General features: G+C 46.9%; 1 protein-coding gene across 5 annotated transcripts in view; it reads right to left on the bottom strand.

Moving 5' to 3' along the window:
* Positions 1-15851, bottom strand: part of KIAA1549L (KIAA1549 like) — a 289877-nt gene that overhangs the window by 87169 nt on the left and 186857 nt on the right. For all 5 annotated transcript variants that reach the window (XM_066251226.1, XM_066251227.1, XM_066251228.1 and 2 more), the window contains 3 exons: positions 15339-15510; positions 6817-6980; positions 967-1157 (listed from right to left, as the gene is read on the bottom strand). In XM_066251226.1, the coding sequence (XP_066107323.1) occupies positions 967-1157; positions 6817-6980; positions 15339-15510 (527 nt within the window). The remainder of the gene's footprint in view (positions 1-966; positions 1158-6816; positions 6981-15338; positions 15511-15851) is intronic.

The following is a 15851-nucleotide window of genomic DNA, read 5'->3' as shown; positions in this document are numbered from 1 at the left end:
CAGCCCACAGGGCTTCATTACTTCTTTATAAGGCTACTGCAAAGTCCTTCAAATAAGTCTCCTGGCCTCTAGCCTGACCTCTCCCAGCTATCCTCCACATTACCATCTGAGTCATTTTCTAAAATACAGGTGGGACATACTGCCTTCCTAGAGAACTCTCAGTGGCTTCCCACTGGCTAGAGCATAAAGATCCAACCCCTTAGCCTGGAGTGAAAACCCTCCACAATTTTAATCTATCTTCTGGTTTCATCCCAGCTCCTGTAAGGTCTAAGCTCTAGGGACACTCACTGTTAAGGGAACATGGCTGTCCCTTATCTCTCCTGACTCTTTCAGACTGGAGGCCTTCCTCTCGCCCCACTTATTGACACAGCACTCACCCTTCAAGGCCCACCTAAAACACAGCCTCCTCCAGGACGCCCTCCCTCACCAGAACTGTTCTCCTGCCTCTCTTTCCCCAGCACTCTGTTCAGACACCACTGCTGGTGCCCGCACGTCATGCTGTGAATGGCAGCTTTTTATCTCCCTGTCTCTCCATCAAGATCATTGGGCTCAGGAACCAATCTTAAACCTCTCCATAGACCTCCCAATGCATATCAACGTGCTCTATTCATAGTAAAAACTCATAAACCATTGAGAAGCTGCCAGATAAAATACAACCACACAACTGCTTTTCCGATAAGTTAAAATATGTGTGACATCAGTGGTAAAGTTTTTAAAATAAAAGTAAAGGACTAAATCTCCGTGGCCATGGTTGATTGCAAGGTAAAACCTTACACAGGGCGGCTCACGAGAAGCAGGTATTATGATTCTCCTCATCTCCAGTCTCCTTTTCAAATATTCAAAGTGAGCACGGAGGGGAATTTTTAAACAGAACAGTGGAATTAACAACTTGAGGGCTTCAGCTCCTCTCACCATCGATTATTTCTCTTGCTGACACGGAGAGGCAGAAGTTGGCCCCATGCCTACCTCTTTCTGGTTTCGGTGGACTTGGCCGTCTTGATGGTGCTCCCGTCCTGGGCGACGTCCCGTTCCTGCGAGGCAGGGGCATCCCTGACAGGAAGTGGGAGGACCACCGTCTCCTGGGTCACGGGGATGACCTCCTCGTCCGCCCCTTGCTGGCCTAGGTGCTGTTTGGCATAATCAAAGCCTTGCACAGGCTGCAAAGAGGAAAGAGATTTGCAGTCATATTTCTGTCAAAGTGTAACTCTAACGACAGCTTTAAGGGAAGACAAGCAGGAAAGTGCCTGCGTTGGGACCATACTTAGCTTTCTGATCAACAGGAGTTCACTCATCTCCATCATAATTTGTCTCTGCAAAATCAGATTCTGTGTTACTTCCAGCTAGCTTCAGAATCTCTATAGCTAGCTAAGACTTACTCAAAAAAAATAAAATGAATAGTACAAACAAGATGCAAATAATGTATGTGAGAACAAACTTCATTCAAGGATTTTTCAGACCACTAATATTAAGTCTCTGGATATGGCTAATTAGAAACTCTTAATTGATATGTTAACCAGGTCCTGTATCTCTGTCCTAGAATAGTCTGTCATCCCTTAACTCCTGTGCAATGACAGGTGTGTGACTTTGCCAAGTCACTTGAACTCTGAACCTCAGTTTTCTCACCTGAGACATGAGATAATCATATCCACTTCACTCCCATCACCTTTGAGTATTAAAGGAGAATCACAGCTCTGACAACAGAGGGAAAGAAACACGCCACCATATGAACTTTATGGAATCACTATTTAATCCAGGCTTCTTCATTAAGCGACTTGGCTCTCCTATAATTCATTACTGGGAACTTAGCAAGGCTTTTACTGTATAATGTCTGAAGTCTCAAGTGAATTTGCTCAAGTTGTGAGCAAAACCCAGCAGACATCTATTGTATTAGTGTGGTAATAAAAAACCAAGAGGCGCATTTACACAATTCCTGGAAGTGTCTCTACTCTGCTTTATACCCCAAAGCGGCACAATACAGATTTGAGGCAGGACAACAGGATAGTTAATAGCAATAGCTCAAAAAACAGACTGCCTGGGTTCAAATCCTGGCTCTGTCCCTTACTAGCTTTGGTAAAATGGAGATAATAATAGTGTAAACAGAATAAAATGTGTATGGGTGTGAAAGTGATGTTTAACCATCCTTGAAGGGATGCTGTGTGGATTAAATAAATTTAAGCCCAGTATTTAGCTAAGTGCCTGGCACATAGTAAGCGCTCAGTTAATATTAGTCAATCTTGTTTGCCTTGCTGCTACATCGTAGTCCAAGTGAAATGGACATCAGTGATCCTCTTCAAGAAAATCCAGGGATAGAACTCAACCTCCACCATTTGGGTTCAATCAGAAGTTCTTCCTTTAGCAGCTACTTAAGCTGAGAAATATAACAGGAAGGCTCCAGGTAGATTTAATGGTCTAGGGCTGTGGCCCAACTGGTCATATTTTGCTACCCTGTCTCAGAGCAGAATGGAATTTTATTGCTAAATCCAGAAAAGCTTCCTAATTTTAAGCTGTCTAGAGTCTTGCTGTGGACAGTTCCTCCAGTTCCCTGGGAAAGCCCCTCTGGGAAGTGTGCACACCCCTCCCTCTTCTCGGAGACACACACACTGACCCCAGTGGTAGCCACCGACATTCTGCGCCAGGATCTGGGAATGTTTCTGAAATAGCGTTTGTCTATTCGTCTCACTCCCCATCCTTGGGGCTATATGAAACGGAATGGAGCTTTTGGATGAGCTGATAATGTTCCTAGAATACTGACTGCCTGCTTTTCCTACAACCAACTGGTCACCAATTGGATTCTACTGAAATGTTTCTAGAAGCTGACCTTCACTCTCCCGGTCCCTGTTTTACTGACTCCGCCTTGCTCCTTTGCAGGCCCACCCTTGACCAGCATCCGAAGTTGTCACCCTTAAACCACATCAGGCCATTAGAAATGATTCGTGGCACCTCATCCCTACAGCAGGCATTGAAGGCCTTTCCCATTCTGGCCGAACCCACCCGCCCAGCCTCATCTCCTGTCGGCCCCCTTTCTGCAGTACCCCCAGCCCCATCGTCCTGTTTGATTTTGTTCCAACTACAGTTACTGAGCAGTGGCTTGTGCCAGGGACTGTGCTGGGTTCTGGAGACAGAAAGGTGAATAATAATTGGCCACTTCCCCTCCAGGACCTCACAGTTGCAGCTTCACTTGATATGACTGGTATCGTGCAATATCAAACACGTTACATAAACTTGTCATTGCATCCTCACTACTGTTCAAGGAAGTACACGTTATTATGATTCCCCATTTTCAAGATGAAGAAACTGAGGTTCAGATAGGTGAAGCAACTTCCCAGGCTCACACAGCCGGTCTGTGGGACCGACCACAGCCAGAATATCTAAGCACTGCTGACGACTCTTCCCACGGCCTCGCCTCTGCTTCTGCAGCCTGTCATCGTGGTGGGGCAGCTCCTACCGCACTGGGCCTTGCTTCTGTGCGCAGACTCGCAGCACGTCAGTGAGGAACCGGGGGCCTCCAATGGCAGCGACGGCTTCCCAAGAACCTAGTGAGGAGGACGAGCTGATTCTGGCCCTCTCCCCGCCCCCTAACTAACTCTCTGGATTTGCCTCCTCACCCTTCACGTTGGGCTGAAACTCCCTGTTGGAAACTTCAGGGGACTGGGTTGATGATGGGTAAGAAGAAATAAAGACATTAAGGAGTGACAAGTTTAAAAAGTAGTCAATGTTATTAGGTTACTAATAAAAGCCCCTGCATATATTCAGTACTAAGAGCCTGCAAAATACTGATGCCTCATATTGTCCTCACAGCAGCCCCATGAGGTAAGCAGGGCAAACATCACAGCCTTCATTTTACAGGTGAAAACATGAAAGCTTTAAGGAGGTTCAGTGACTTCCGAAGGTCACACAGTTAAATGGTGGAAGACTCAAGACTAGTCCCTTCTTCTTCTGACTGACAGGGTAGTGGTCGCTCAACCTCCAACTTGAAAATTCCCTGAGATTAATTAATTGCCCATTAGACACAACTAGTGACTCCCAACCCCATTAATGCACCATCACAAAGTATATATAGTTATTCAATGAGTTTTGTAAAACTCTCAAATCAAATCATCTCTATTAATTCAAAAGTAGACAGGTTACCCATATATTTTAGGAAGAAAGCATTGCAATAATAAAAGCCAACTTGTATATAATATATATTGTAGACCCAGCACAGCCCAAAGTTATTTACAGAACTTGGTCCTCACAAATAACCTATCACCCCCCCTTTCACAGACGGGAAAACTGAGGCACAAAGAGGTTAAGTACAGGTCATACAGATAGCATGGGAGAAAGAGGAAACAGCTGGCCATCTTTGGGGGTGACTGGCCCGTTCTGAGCCAACCACTGCAGGCCCTCCAAGCTCCATGCGCATCTGGACATGGTCCTAACTAGTGTCTCCTAAGGCTGCCTGTTCCTGGAAGCCATGTTCTCTTCAACTATATGAAGAGAACAACTGGGAAAAGGCTGTGAATTCAATGACGAAGAGTAAAGAGAAGTGAACGGGGAAGGAAGGAAGTAATTAATGGCCTGGCCCTCCTGCTTGTATCCTCAACATTCTACCTGCAGAAGCTCAACTGACAATAAGGGTGCCTTGCCTCCTGAGAAGGGTACAGGCATGCGCGTCCTGGCCTCAGCTCCCAGGACAGCCATACTCACCTCCTCTGAGCACATTAAGTCTATTCCCGAGTCTCAGCCGGGATCCCCAGGGTGTCCTCTGGCATCGCAGCCTGCGTCCTCCAGACGCAGCGAGGTCTCAGGGGACTAGGAGGCTATCCTCCTGGTCTACAGTTGGTGGCGAAGGCTAACTTTTTCATCCCACCTCGTCCCTTGGCATTCAGTGAATTCTGCTCACACACACAGAGGTCGTGAGAAGTGATGCAGGCGGCTCTCCTCTTGCCAACACTGCAGTGTCGCTGGGTCACCCTGCTGGATTCCCGTGATTAAAGGGCTTTGGCAATCACAGCGCATAGCCGAGCCTCATTGAGGGAGAAAACAACCAGCATCACCACATCCAAGTGAATTCAATCATCTCGTGCAACATAAATTTGCTTGATTTCTCTCGCAGCACAGCGCACTGGGCAGGAACATAGGAAAAGGCTAGGAGAACCCACGAACATTGATCTGTTTCAGACTCAGATCACTTTCAAGCAAGAAGGTAGGCTGAAATCATGTGCTGGCCAGCTCATCTTGGCAAATTCATAAAATCCTGGCTTAATCTATAACACAAACATGGCATTTATGGCCTCAATATGGCATGTTTTGCATTGCTGAACTAGGCTGCAATTAGATTCTGCTGATTACTGCTCTGTCTGAAAGGCTCAGGTTGTGAGTAAGCTCAGATGGAAATGAAATACCCCTACTTGGAACGGTTTCATATTCCACTGCTTGGGTAATTACCAACACGGCGATGCGTCTGGGAAGCTGGTGGCTTGGTGTCAACAGAAACAGAACAACATTCTTCGGGGTTTGGCTCGTCAGTAGACAGTGTCTAATCAGGTTGCAGCGTCTCAATAGGTGGATTGGTTTAATAAACAATAAAGTTCGTTTGATTTCTCTTGCTGAAGCGAGGGGTGATCGCCCAGAAAGAATGAGGCCTGCGTGACTCCCAGCAAGAATGATCTCCCTGACACGCATTCCTGTGGACATGAAATTCCGTTCCCTGCTTCACTCCTGCACGGATGGGCAGAGCTCAGAAGTTCAGAGCGGGAAGAGGATCCCAGCTGCCAAAGCTCAGGGTTCAGAGAGGAAAAGAAAGTACAATAGAAAGAGCCCAAAGACTCAGACAGGGGCCCCAATCACCCCTCTGCTGAGATTCATGTGACTGTGGACAGTCCTGCAATCTCTCTCTCCTTGAAGTTTCCTAGTAATAAGATAATAAAACCTGCCCTGACTACAACCGACCTCACAGGGCTGCTGTGATGAGCAAATGAGGAGACAGCCCTAGAAGAGCCAGCAAATGGTAAGATATTGTTTACACATCGGGGATCACAGGTTATTATTGTATTTCCCTGTGGAATATCGTGGAGGGAGCTACGTGACCAGTATCCTCAATCCACCGCCCTCCCAGTCCCCAGAGGCAGCCAGAGCAGATGCGCGGAGGCTGTCGAGGGTGGATGGGGCGCCTGGCCAGGCTCCAGGGGAGCCACTGGGGGTGGACGGCTCACTGGCCAAGGCTCTGTAGCCCGCCCATCATGCCAGCCTTTGAGGATAAGTAAAGACAATTTTGAGGGTCTAATGAGTTATGAGCTAAGAGACCCAATTCAACCATCAGTTCTGCTACTTACTAACTGTGCGATCTTGAAGTCACTTCTCTGTAAAAGAAGGTGTCATATTAGATTAAGGGCCCCCTTTAGGTCTATCTAGTTTTCTGTGCCTCAGTTTTTTCATCTGTAAAATAAGGGCCCTTCCTCAAAGGGCTGCTGCGAGGATTGAGTTGCTGTATGCAAAGCACTTAGAAGCAACAAATGGCAAAGATTGAACATGAGACAAGCTTTAGCTCTCTTGTCCTCATTATAAAAATAAAGGCTGTACAACACAGTGATTATACTTAATTACACTGAAGTGTACACTTAAAAATGGTTAAAATGGTAAATTTTGTTATGTGTATTTTACCATAATTTCTTAAACATTCAAACACATAAATCAGTAAATAAAGGGTCTCCTTCAAAATGAGGCCTGTAGGCTGTTTCTGAAGGCACCTGCAATGTCTCAAAAGCCAAGAGAGACGAAGCCGGCGGGGCCCCTGCAGGCGGGTCCTGCTCCCCTCTGCCCGCTTCCACTGCGCACCTTTGCTCTCTGAGGCAGGTTCATCACGGTGTCTGGCTTGAAGTCGTTCTTGTTCTTCCGGCAGAGCACAGCGGTGATGATGATGATGATGACCGTGACCACGGCGATGGGCGCCAGCACTGCGGCGATGATCCACAGGTTGTTGGGTGGGTTCTTCACCACGGCTGCAGGAAAGAGGCGGTGGGAAGCATATGAGAAGGAGCACTGGGAAGGGGATGGCCACTGGAGAGAAATCCACCCCCCGCCCCCAGTCTCAAGTCATGAGATGGTTAAGAGCATTTGGGATCAGAGAGGCTCTGGCTTTGGGCAAATGATTCAAGGTCTCTGAGTCTCAGTTTCCTCATCTGTAAAATGGGACAATCACTTTGCAAGGCATCAGTGAGACAAGACACAGGTGGTGCTTTGGTAGGTGCTCGTAAAATTGGAGACCTCCTTCCCACCTCTCCAAGTGGCTGGTTGGGGAAGCTTGGAAACACCACAGTCTAACCAAAAGGATCGGGCTGTTCTCGGGGCCAGAGCGAAGAAAAGAGTCATGGAAGCCAATGTCAGTAGGAAGAATGTGCTGTTAGAACAGGAGGTGCCTCCAGGGGGTGAGGCTGGAATTAGTTAATCAGCAACGGGCAACAGGGGGGTGCTCACACTCTACAGCATCATCGGGGCTGACATTACACAGGTGTATACATTTGTCAAAACTCATCTGATGAGATACGTAGGATCTGTGCACTTTATTGTAAAGTAAGTTTTACCTAAAAACATCATAAACAAATATTGTACTTCAGGCAATGATATGTGTGCTGACGTGTTTAGGGCTGAAGTCTACAGATGTCTGCAACCTTGAAATGCATCAAAATTAAGACAGACTAATGGATGAACGGAGGGATAGATAGATGAACAGATACTTGATAATACAAATATAACAAAATACTCATTGTGAAATCTAGGTAGTAGGAACATGGGAGCTCACCATACAAGTCTTTCAAATTTTTAATAAGTTGGATTAGAAAAGTGTAAAAAAAAAAAAGTCCCCAAACCATGAGATGAGAGTGTTTCCCCTGATCAGTGGTGAGGAAGCCTGCAAAACACTTCAGTTCAATCAAAAGAACCAATATGTTCTTAGAACCAAAATAAAGAAAATAGTAATCAAAACAACTGTCTATATGAAGGCGTTACTGGAAGGGAGCGGGGTCTGCAAACAATCTAGAGCAGAGAAGCAAAGGCCAGGCAAGCGCGGGTCCCACTGGGTGATGTGCCCTGCCTGGGACAGACGGCGGGGCTGTCCTGGTGGACAAGATTGCTGCAACTCATTGTCTTGGTCTGGTGACCCTGCTCATTAGTACCACCCAAGTTCGGTGACCCTGTCCATTAGGACCACCCAAGTTCTCTTCTCACACACCCCCTAGATCAGGGGTCTCAAACTCGCGGCCCGCGGGCCGCATGCTGCCCGCCAAACAATTTTGTGCGGCCTGCAGACTAATCCACGAAGTTCAAAATATTTTGGATAAAATTAAGTAAGCCTAGGGGCCTACTTGTATTTTTCATTTCTCTAGCATCCTAGCTAGATATTAGCTTAGTTAACAGCAGTTGTGATGCGAACTACAGTTTCTGGTCGTTTTGTGACATTGAGTAAACTGCATGTACGATTGTGCTTATTGTACTGATTTTTTTTTGTTTTCAACTGCAGTGAGAGAAGTGTTGCGTAACAGTTGCCTTTTGTAGACCTAGTGCGGCCCGCTGAACGGCTGTGATCTTGCTCTGTGGCCCACATGCTGAGTTGAGTTTGAGACCCCTGCCCTAGATGATCTCATAGACTCATGGCTTTAAATGCCACCTGTGTTCTGATGGTGCTCATTTATATATCTCCAACCTCTACCCTGAACTCTAGATTCCTACGTACAACTCCTAGTTCAACTCTCCAATCAGATACTTAAGAGATCTCAATTTAATATGTCCAGAACCCACTCTTAATTTCCCCCAAAAACCTGTCCTTTCTGTGATATTCTCCATTCAAATAAATGGCAATGTCTTCATTCTAGTTTCTCAGGCCAATAACTATGTCGTTGGTGTTGACTTTTCTCTTTTACCTTCACTCAACACACTATTCATCAACAAACCCTGTCTTCTCCGCCTTCAAAATATATCCAGGATCTGTCCACTTCTTTCCATCACTGCTGCTTTCATGGTGGTCCACACTACCAGCGTCTCTTCCCTGAATTACTCAACGTCCTCCTACCTTACAACTTGTCCCCTGTGGTCTATTTGTAACACAGTGCTGGAATGATACTTTAAAAACTGAGATCACAACAGTCTTCTGTTCAAAACCCTCTATAGAGCCGTGATGGCGAACCTTTTTATAAAAACCGCCCACTTTTGCAGTGCTGGTCAACCTGGTCCCTCCTGCCCAATAGTGGGTGTTCCAGCTTTCACGGTGGGCCAATCGTGATGCCTTTTGGTTGCTCCGCTACCACCCACCATAAAAGCTGGAACGCCCACTAGTGGGCGGAAGGGACCAGGTTGACCAGCACTGCAAAAGTGGGCGGTTTTTATAAAAAGGTTCGCAGTCATGGCTCTAGAGGCTCCCACCCCACTCAGAGTAAGAGCCAGAGAGTCCTTATAATTTCTATGAGACCCGAAGTGATCTGCCCTCCAACCACCCCAGTCTGGCCTATCGCCCACTGCTTTTCCTTTAACTCACTCTGTTCTTGACAACTGATCTCCTGTTCCTCAGTGTGCTGGACATGCTCTTGTCTCAGAGCCTTTGCACTGAACCTTCTTCTTTTTTTATTTTTTTGGTATTTTTCTGAAGCTGGAAACGGGGAGGCAGTCAGATAGACTCCCATATGCGCCTGGCCTGACCAGGATCCACTCGGGATGCCCACCAGGGGGCGAAGCTCTGCCCATTGGGGGCGTCACTCTGTTGCAACCAGAGCCACTCTAGCGCCTGAGGCAGAGGCCATGGAGCCATCTTCAGCACCCCGGCCAACTTTGTTCCAATGGATCCTTGGCTGTGGGAGGGGTAGAGAGAGTCAGAGAGGAAGGAGAGGGGGAGGGGTGGAGAAGCAGATGGGCGCTTCTCCTGTGTGCCCCGGCCGGGAATCGAACCCGGGACTTCCGCATGCCAGGCCGACGCTCTACCACTGAGCCAACCAGCCAGGGCCTGCACTGAACCTTCTTTACCTAGACATCCACATAGCTTTCCTACCAATTTCTCAGGCCAATAACTTTTTCATCAGTGTTGACTCTTTGGGACTCTGAACAAGCATCATCCTATCTGTGAGGCCTTTTCTGTGCTCTATATAAAATAACAATCCCAACTCTGGCTGGTTGGCTCAGTGGATAGAGTGATGGCCCAGCATGCAGACGCCCCAAGTTCAATTCCTGGTCAGTGCACTCATGAGAAGCAACCATCTGCTCCTCTTCCCCTTTCTCCGCTTCTCACAGCCAGTGGCTTGATTGGTCCAAGTGTCAGTCCAGGTGCTGAGGCTAGCTCCGTTGATTTGAGCATCAGCCCCAGGCAAGGGTTGCCAGGTGGATCCAAGTCGGGGCACACACAGGAATCTATCTCTCCATCTCCCCTTCTCTCACTTAAAAAAATAAAACAGTCCCTGCCCCAGGCACTCTCCATCCCCCTCATCCTACTTAATTGTTCTCTAAAGTGGTGCTTCTGAAAATTTAATGGGCACATCAATCACCTGGGAATCTCATTTAAATATGGGTTCTGATTCATGGGAGTGGTGGCGGGGCCTGACATTCTGCCTCTCTAACAAGCGGCCAGGTGGCGCCCATGCAGCAAGCACCCAGGCCACACTTGGAGTGGCCAGGCTCTGAAGCACGTCGTATCACTATCTGACATGATTCACATGTCATCTGTCACCCTCTGCCCCTCTATTAGAATGTACACTCTAAGAGGGCACGGAATTTTTATCTCTTGTTCACTGCTTGTATCTACAGGGCCTAGAATAGAGCCTTGCACATAGTAGGTGGTCAATTAAAAGTTGAATTAATATATAAATGAACTACCACTACCCCAATTGCAATTTGGTTCCTCATACAGATTTTCCTATAGAATAGAGTAATGGGCAGTGACAACAAGAAGTACTATCCCCTTAGTAGTTCTGGTCCATATTTTAAATTAATATACTGTCAATTTGGTTTATATATCAATATCTTGGTAAGTCTGGTTAGCATGAGTTGGTCCTCCTGATCCTGCTGAACGCTGGGGGCTCTAGACTGGCAAAGCTGAGGACCAGACGCTGGAATCTAAGGACCCCACTGGGAAGGGCCACATGGTGAGAACCTTCCTGGGAGCCAGCCCGTCTGCCTCTCAGACTGCAGCTGCCCTGACCACAGAGGCAACCTTGTTGGCCGAGATCTGCCTCCCATTGGGCAGCATGTTGACCTGGCGTGCTATTAGCAAAAAAGAACTTCTTTTCCCCAGTTTTATCAATCGGTGATTAATCACATTATTAACTTCTGAAAACAGCTCATTAGATAATGTGCTTCTGTTGACATTAAACACTTAACTGCTCTTGCTTTTAGTAATTTGGTATTTATATGTGAGTTTTAGGCCTTCAATATTTTTTTTAAAGCTTAGCACTGCTGTGGAAAATATCAGTACACCTCTTTTTGGCTGTGCTATTCTATCCCGACAAAGAAAAACGTGTAGTGTATCATCATGATACCCTAAATATATTTCTATTTTTCTCATGAGCAAGAATGACATATTTACACGGGTTCTGCTTTTCTGTTACGGTGGGTATGTTCCTTTTTGGTGCCATTTGTAAAATGTTTTACCTTCTATTTAAACAAGGAGAGAATAGATTTATCTTGTGGACATTAATAAATTCATTTCACGGTCAAAGAGACAGTAAAGTTAGGTCAACTGAAGTCATCCAAACACAATATATTCATTGGCATAATGATCTAAAACTACAAAGTCAAGCACGGAGGTGAAAAGAAACAAATGGTTATTTAATTGGCAAGAACCTTGGCAGAGGAAGGGTAGGGAAAGGAGACGTGTGCTGAGCATCCACTGTGCTTTCGGCGCTGTGACAGGTCCTCTGCCTGGGCGCTAGCCTTATCCCCAGTTTGCAGCTAGGTAAACTGAATGATGTTAGGTGATTTTATGAAAAGTCATCTTTCTGAAATACACAATGGTCAGTTCTGAGTTAACGCATATGAATGGGAGTGTGAGTGAGCACGCGTGTGTATGCACATACACACACATGTGTTTGACAGAAAGAATGAAGTCAAAGGATCTACATAACCCAAACTATTCTCACATGGAATAAATGTTGAAAGAAGAAATCTATTTAGAATGTTCCCAGCTCATTTTTCTGTGGCTGTCTAAACATCCGAGTTCGTGACTGCTGTGAGTGGATGGGGGGGGGGGGGTCTAGCCCAGGGCCCAGCAGCTGGTGAGAGCTCGGTCCACATTGCCCTCCTGCCCAAACCACCCCAGGGCTGTCATCCCACTAGGGCTGTGGCCCAAGAGGCTCATGTGCTCACGGCTCCCCATCCACACTCATTGCCACTATCCTCCTCTGCCTGGAACCTTGTCCCTAGAACCCTCGGGTGGTCACTCAAAAGTTAGTACCTCGGTCATCTTTTTGACCCCCCTCCCCCAACAATTGAAAATCACAACCATTATCTCTTCAACATCCGCTTGTCTTTCCCTGCTTAATTTTTCTCCATGGCACTTTTTAGCATCTAATGTTAATTTGACCTGCCCACTCAGGAATGCAAGCCCCACGAGGACAGGTTTTGTCTGTTTTTGTTCATTGCTGATCTCCGGTGCCCTGAACAGTTCCAGGCACATATTAGGTGCAAAGAAAGTGTTTGTTGAAAACAATGAATTAGCATGAGATCCTTTCACCAAAGGGTCAGTCTACTGCTTCCCGTAAATGACATTTTTGAGATAAATGTCTGATGGCCATGTAAGGTACACCAATTCCTGCTCTGGTCTGGTTCTGGGTGGGGAGAATTTTGTTTTCTACTCCATCAGCTAGATAACCACAATGAAGGGCCCCTCACTCCAGATCCTGCAAAGGGAGCAGATAAAAACCTTCACTGGAAATGCACCCACTTCTTTAGGATGCACTACTAGTAGGGACGAGGGTCAAGTGGCATTGCACACTCCACAGTAGGGCACTGCACACGGTGCACTGCACACTCGCCCCGGAACTAGCGATCTGGAAGATGCCGGAACAGAGAACATTAACAGCCCCCTTCAGAGGGACAAGGTGTTTGTTCAACATTGTGACTCTATCTGAAGTGCGGACCTCAGATTCACATTGCAGGGTGATTTCAAAACTATTAGGGGAAAACGGGATTTACAACATCTCTGTTCCTCCTCCTCTTCACTGGTCTCAGCTCCCTGCCCCTCAGGCCCCGGGCGTGGAGGCATTTACCAGGGTCTGACCTCTACTACTCTACTATCCTCTCCCCAGGCACTTCGATTTCCTCCAGGATTTTAACTCTAACCTGTATCTACAATGTCCTCAAAAGTCACAGTGTTAACTTTCACTTCTCTCCTCAGATCCAGGCTTCAGTTCCAACAACTTTCTTCCTTAACTTCAGCCCTCAACAGCCCATCAACACCCCTTCAATACCCCAGCAGCCCCCCTTAATTTCTCATTACTTTAAGCTCAGCCCGGCCCAGGCGGAATAAATTACCTCTCCCTTCTGAAAACGCTTCTCTTCAATCCCCTTCCTATTTTCCTTAATAGCACCCTATTCTGTGAATTACATGGGCTCTTAACCTTCAAATCACCTTTCCTTCTTCATTCCCTTTCTCCTTTAGTCCTTCTACCTTATGGATAACTGACATACCCAGCTACCACTTACAAAGTGCTTTAATGGGCGCCCCAGGATTGTACTACGCCCTTTACACGCAGTAATTATCTCATTCAGTCCTCCATGTGGCTCTATTAGGTTTTTTTTTTTTTCTCTTAACCACTTTACAGTTGAGGAAAATGAAGGTCAGAGAGGACCATTCACTTGCTTCTGAGCTCCACAGCTACAAAGTCGAAGAGCAGGGGTTTGAACCCAGGTCTGTCTCATTGCAAAGAATCAGATCTCAACTGCCTCGAGTCAGCCACCCCACCGTGGGCCTCCCTCAGGGCCTGGCACTGGCATTTAGCAAAGATCAGTCATTCGCCTTCACAAGAACAGAGCCAGGCAGTAGTTGGGGCTGGATATTCAAAGCTAAATGAGATGTGTTTCCTGCTTTTAAAGAGCTCATGAGGGAGAGAGAGAAAACAACTTGTCTGCTCATGTGATAAGGGCGATGGAACTAAGAAAGATGGGGGGAGGGCACTCCACTTCCGGATGGAGGGAGGCGTCAGAGAAACGGGATGTGTGTGGCTGGAGCACTAGGTACAGAGAGAAAAGTAGGAGGTATGGCTGGAAAAGTGGCCAGAGACCAGGCTGGGGAGGGATCTGAACCCTGGTTGAGTACCTGTTATGAAGGGCTTGAAAGATCCATTTTACTGAGTTTGGATTTTATTCTGTGAGCAAGAACCATCAAATATGTATATATTTTTAATGGAGTCGATGTAAGATCAGAATCTGTGTTTTCCAAAGTGCATGTAATGACTCTAATTACAGCAGGGACGGTACATTAATGGCAACATGACGGAGGCTGAGTTATTTGGGAAGCACCTGCAAAGTCCAAGAGGACCTAATGATGAAATAGAGAAAAGGGAAGACATCCCTGAGGAAGGAACTGAGAGGACCAAGCAGATTTAGGGAAGACAAAGAAGCAAGGTGGAGAGATAGCAGCTTTGGAGCCAAGCAGAACAGGGCCTGGATCCCAGCTCTCTGAGTCCTAGTCCAGCCTCTGGGTAATCCCAAAGGCTCCATGCACCTCTGCTGTAATACGATCTCTCTCCCACCATGCTCTCAACCTTCCACTGTTGCCCTTCTGTTGCTCCAGTGAGAGGAGAAAGTGAGAAAATCCATGTAAAGCAATGAGCACACAGCTGCCACAGGGGAGGGTATTCAAAGGGGCAGCTATTATTTTTGCTTTCTCTGCCCGCTCTTTCCAGATGCTCTTCAGAGCGCACTCTCCCTCTGCCCATGCCTGTATCACATTGCCTCTTGTAGCGCTTCCGCAGTCCACTCCTTTCTGCTCCTTAAAGGCAGGGACCAGGTCTTCCAGCACCGAGGCAGCTCCTGTGGGACTCTAGAAATGCTTATTGAATCAAATTATCTTTAATTCCCCAGTAAACAAATACAATCTCAGCTACGATGATTTTTTTTTTTAGCTATTCAATAGACTATACCAAGGAGGACAAGTGGGTAGGATTTGGGCATAGAAATATCATTACTATCATTCTTATATTCACAACATACTTTTACCCAGCACCTATGGCTTCACACACACAGCTGATCGATTTTAAAACCTTCCAGTACAGAAATATGTTTAGCTCTGGGTCCATTAACAGAAGCTTAGGGAATCACTTTGATTTGCAGCAAACATTCAATGGCGTTACAAATAATGAATGGAAAGACTATCCCCTTACGATCAGCTTGCAGAAGGACCACGTGATGCAAGGTCAAGGCCATCCTTTGGGAGTCAATGGTGCTCAGGATCTTGGCAGCTGCAGTCCCCAGCAAAGGCTTCCCGTTGTACAGGGTGTAGTAAGTCAGCTCCGCTGGGTCCTTGGGTCCTGGCACCCGCTGCATCTTTACCATCTTTCAGGAAACAAGAAGCCATGTTTACTGGGCATCCAGCACAGACCCCACAATCACTCGGGCGATCGCAGGCTTGCCCCTGCCTGCCGAAGCCTTCCGTGGCCAACCGGACCCACAGAGGGTATTTAAGACAGCAACCTCAAGGTACCTGCATATTACCAAGACTGCCAGAAGCCCTGCTATTGCTGGAGGGGGAGACAGGGAGGAGAAATACGAACATCTGGAGAGCACAGTGTGAGACTGGAGAAGAAAATGCTGAAATGGTGATGTCTTCCACCCTCCAGAGAACTCTGGCCTCATTTGAAAATAGGCCTCCACATTAATTCAGGGCATGTTAAGTT

The sequence above is a fragment of the Saccopteryx bilineata genome, chromosome 1 (genome assembly GCF_036850765.1).
Source record: "Saccopteryx bilineata isolate mSacBil1 chromosome 1, mSacBil1_pri_phased_curated, whole genome shotgun sequence".
Lineage (NCBI taxonomy): Eukaryota > Metazoa > Chordata > Mammalia > Chiroptera > Emballonuridae > Saccopteryx > Saccopteryx bilineata.
Note: the sequence above shows the minus strand (reverse complement) of the source record. Positions and strands in the feature narration are given on the sequence as shown.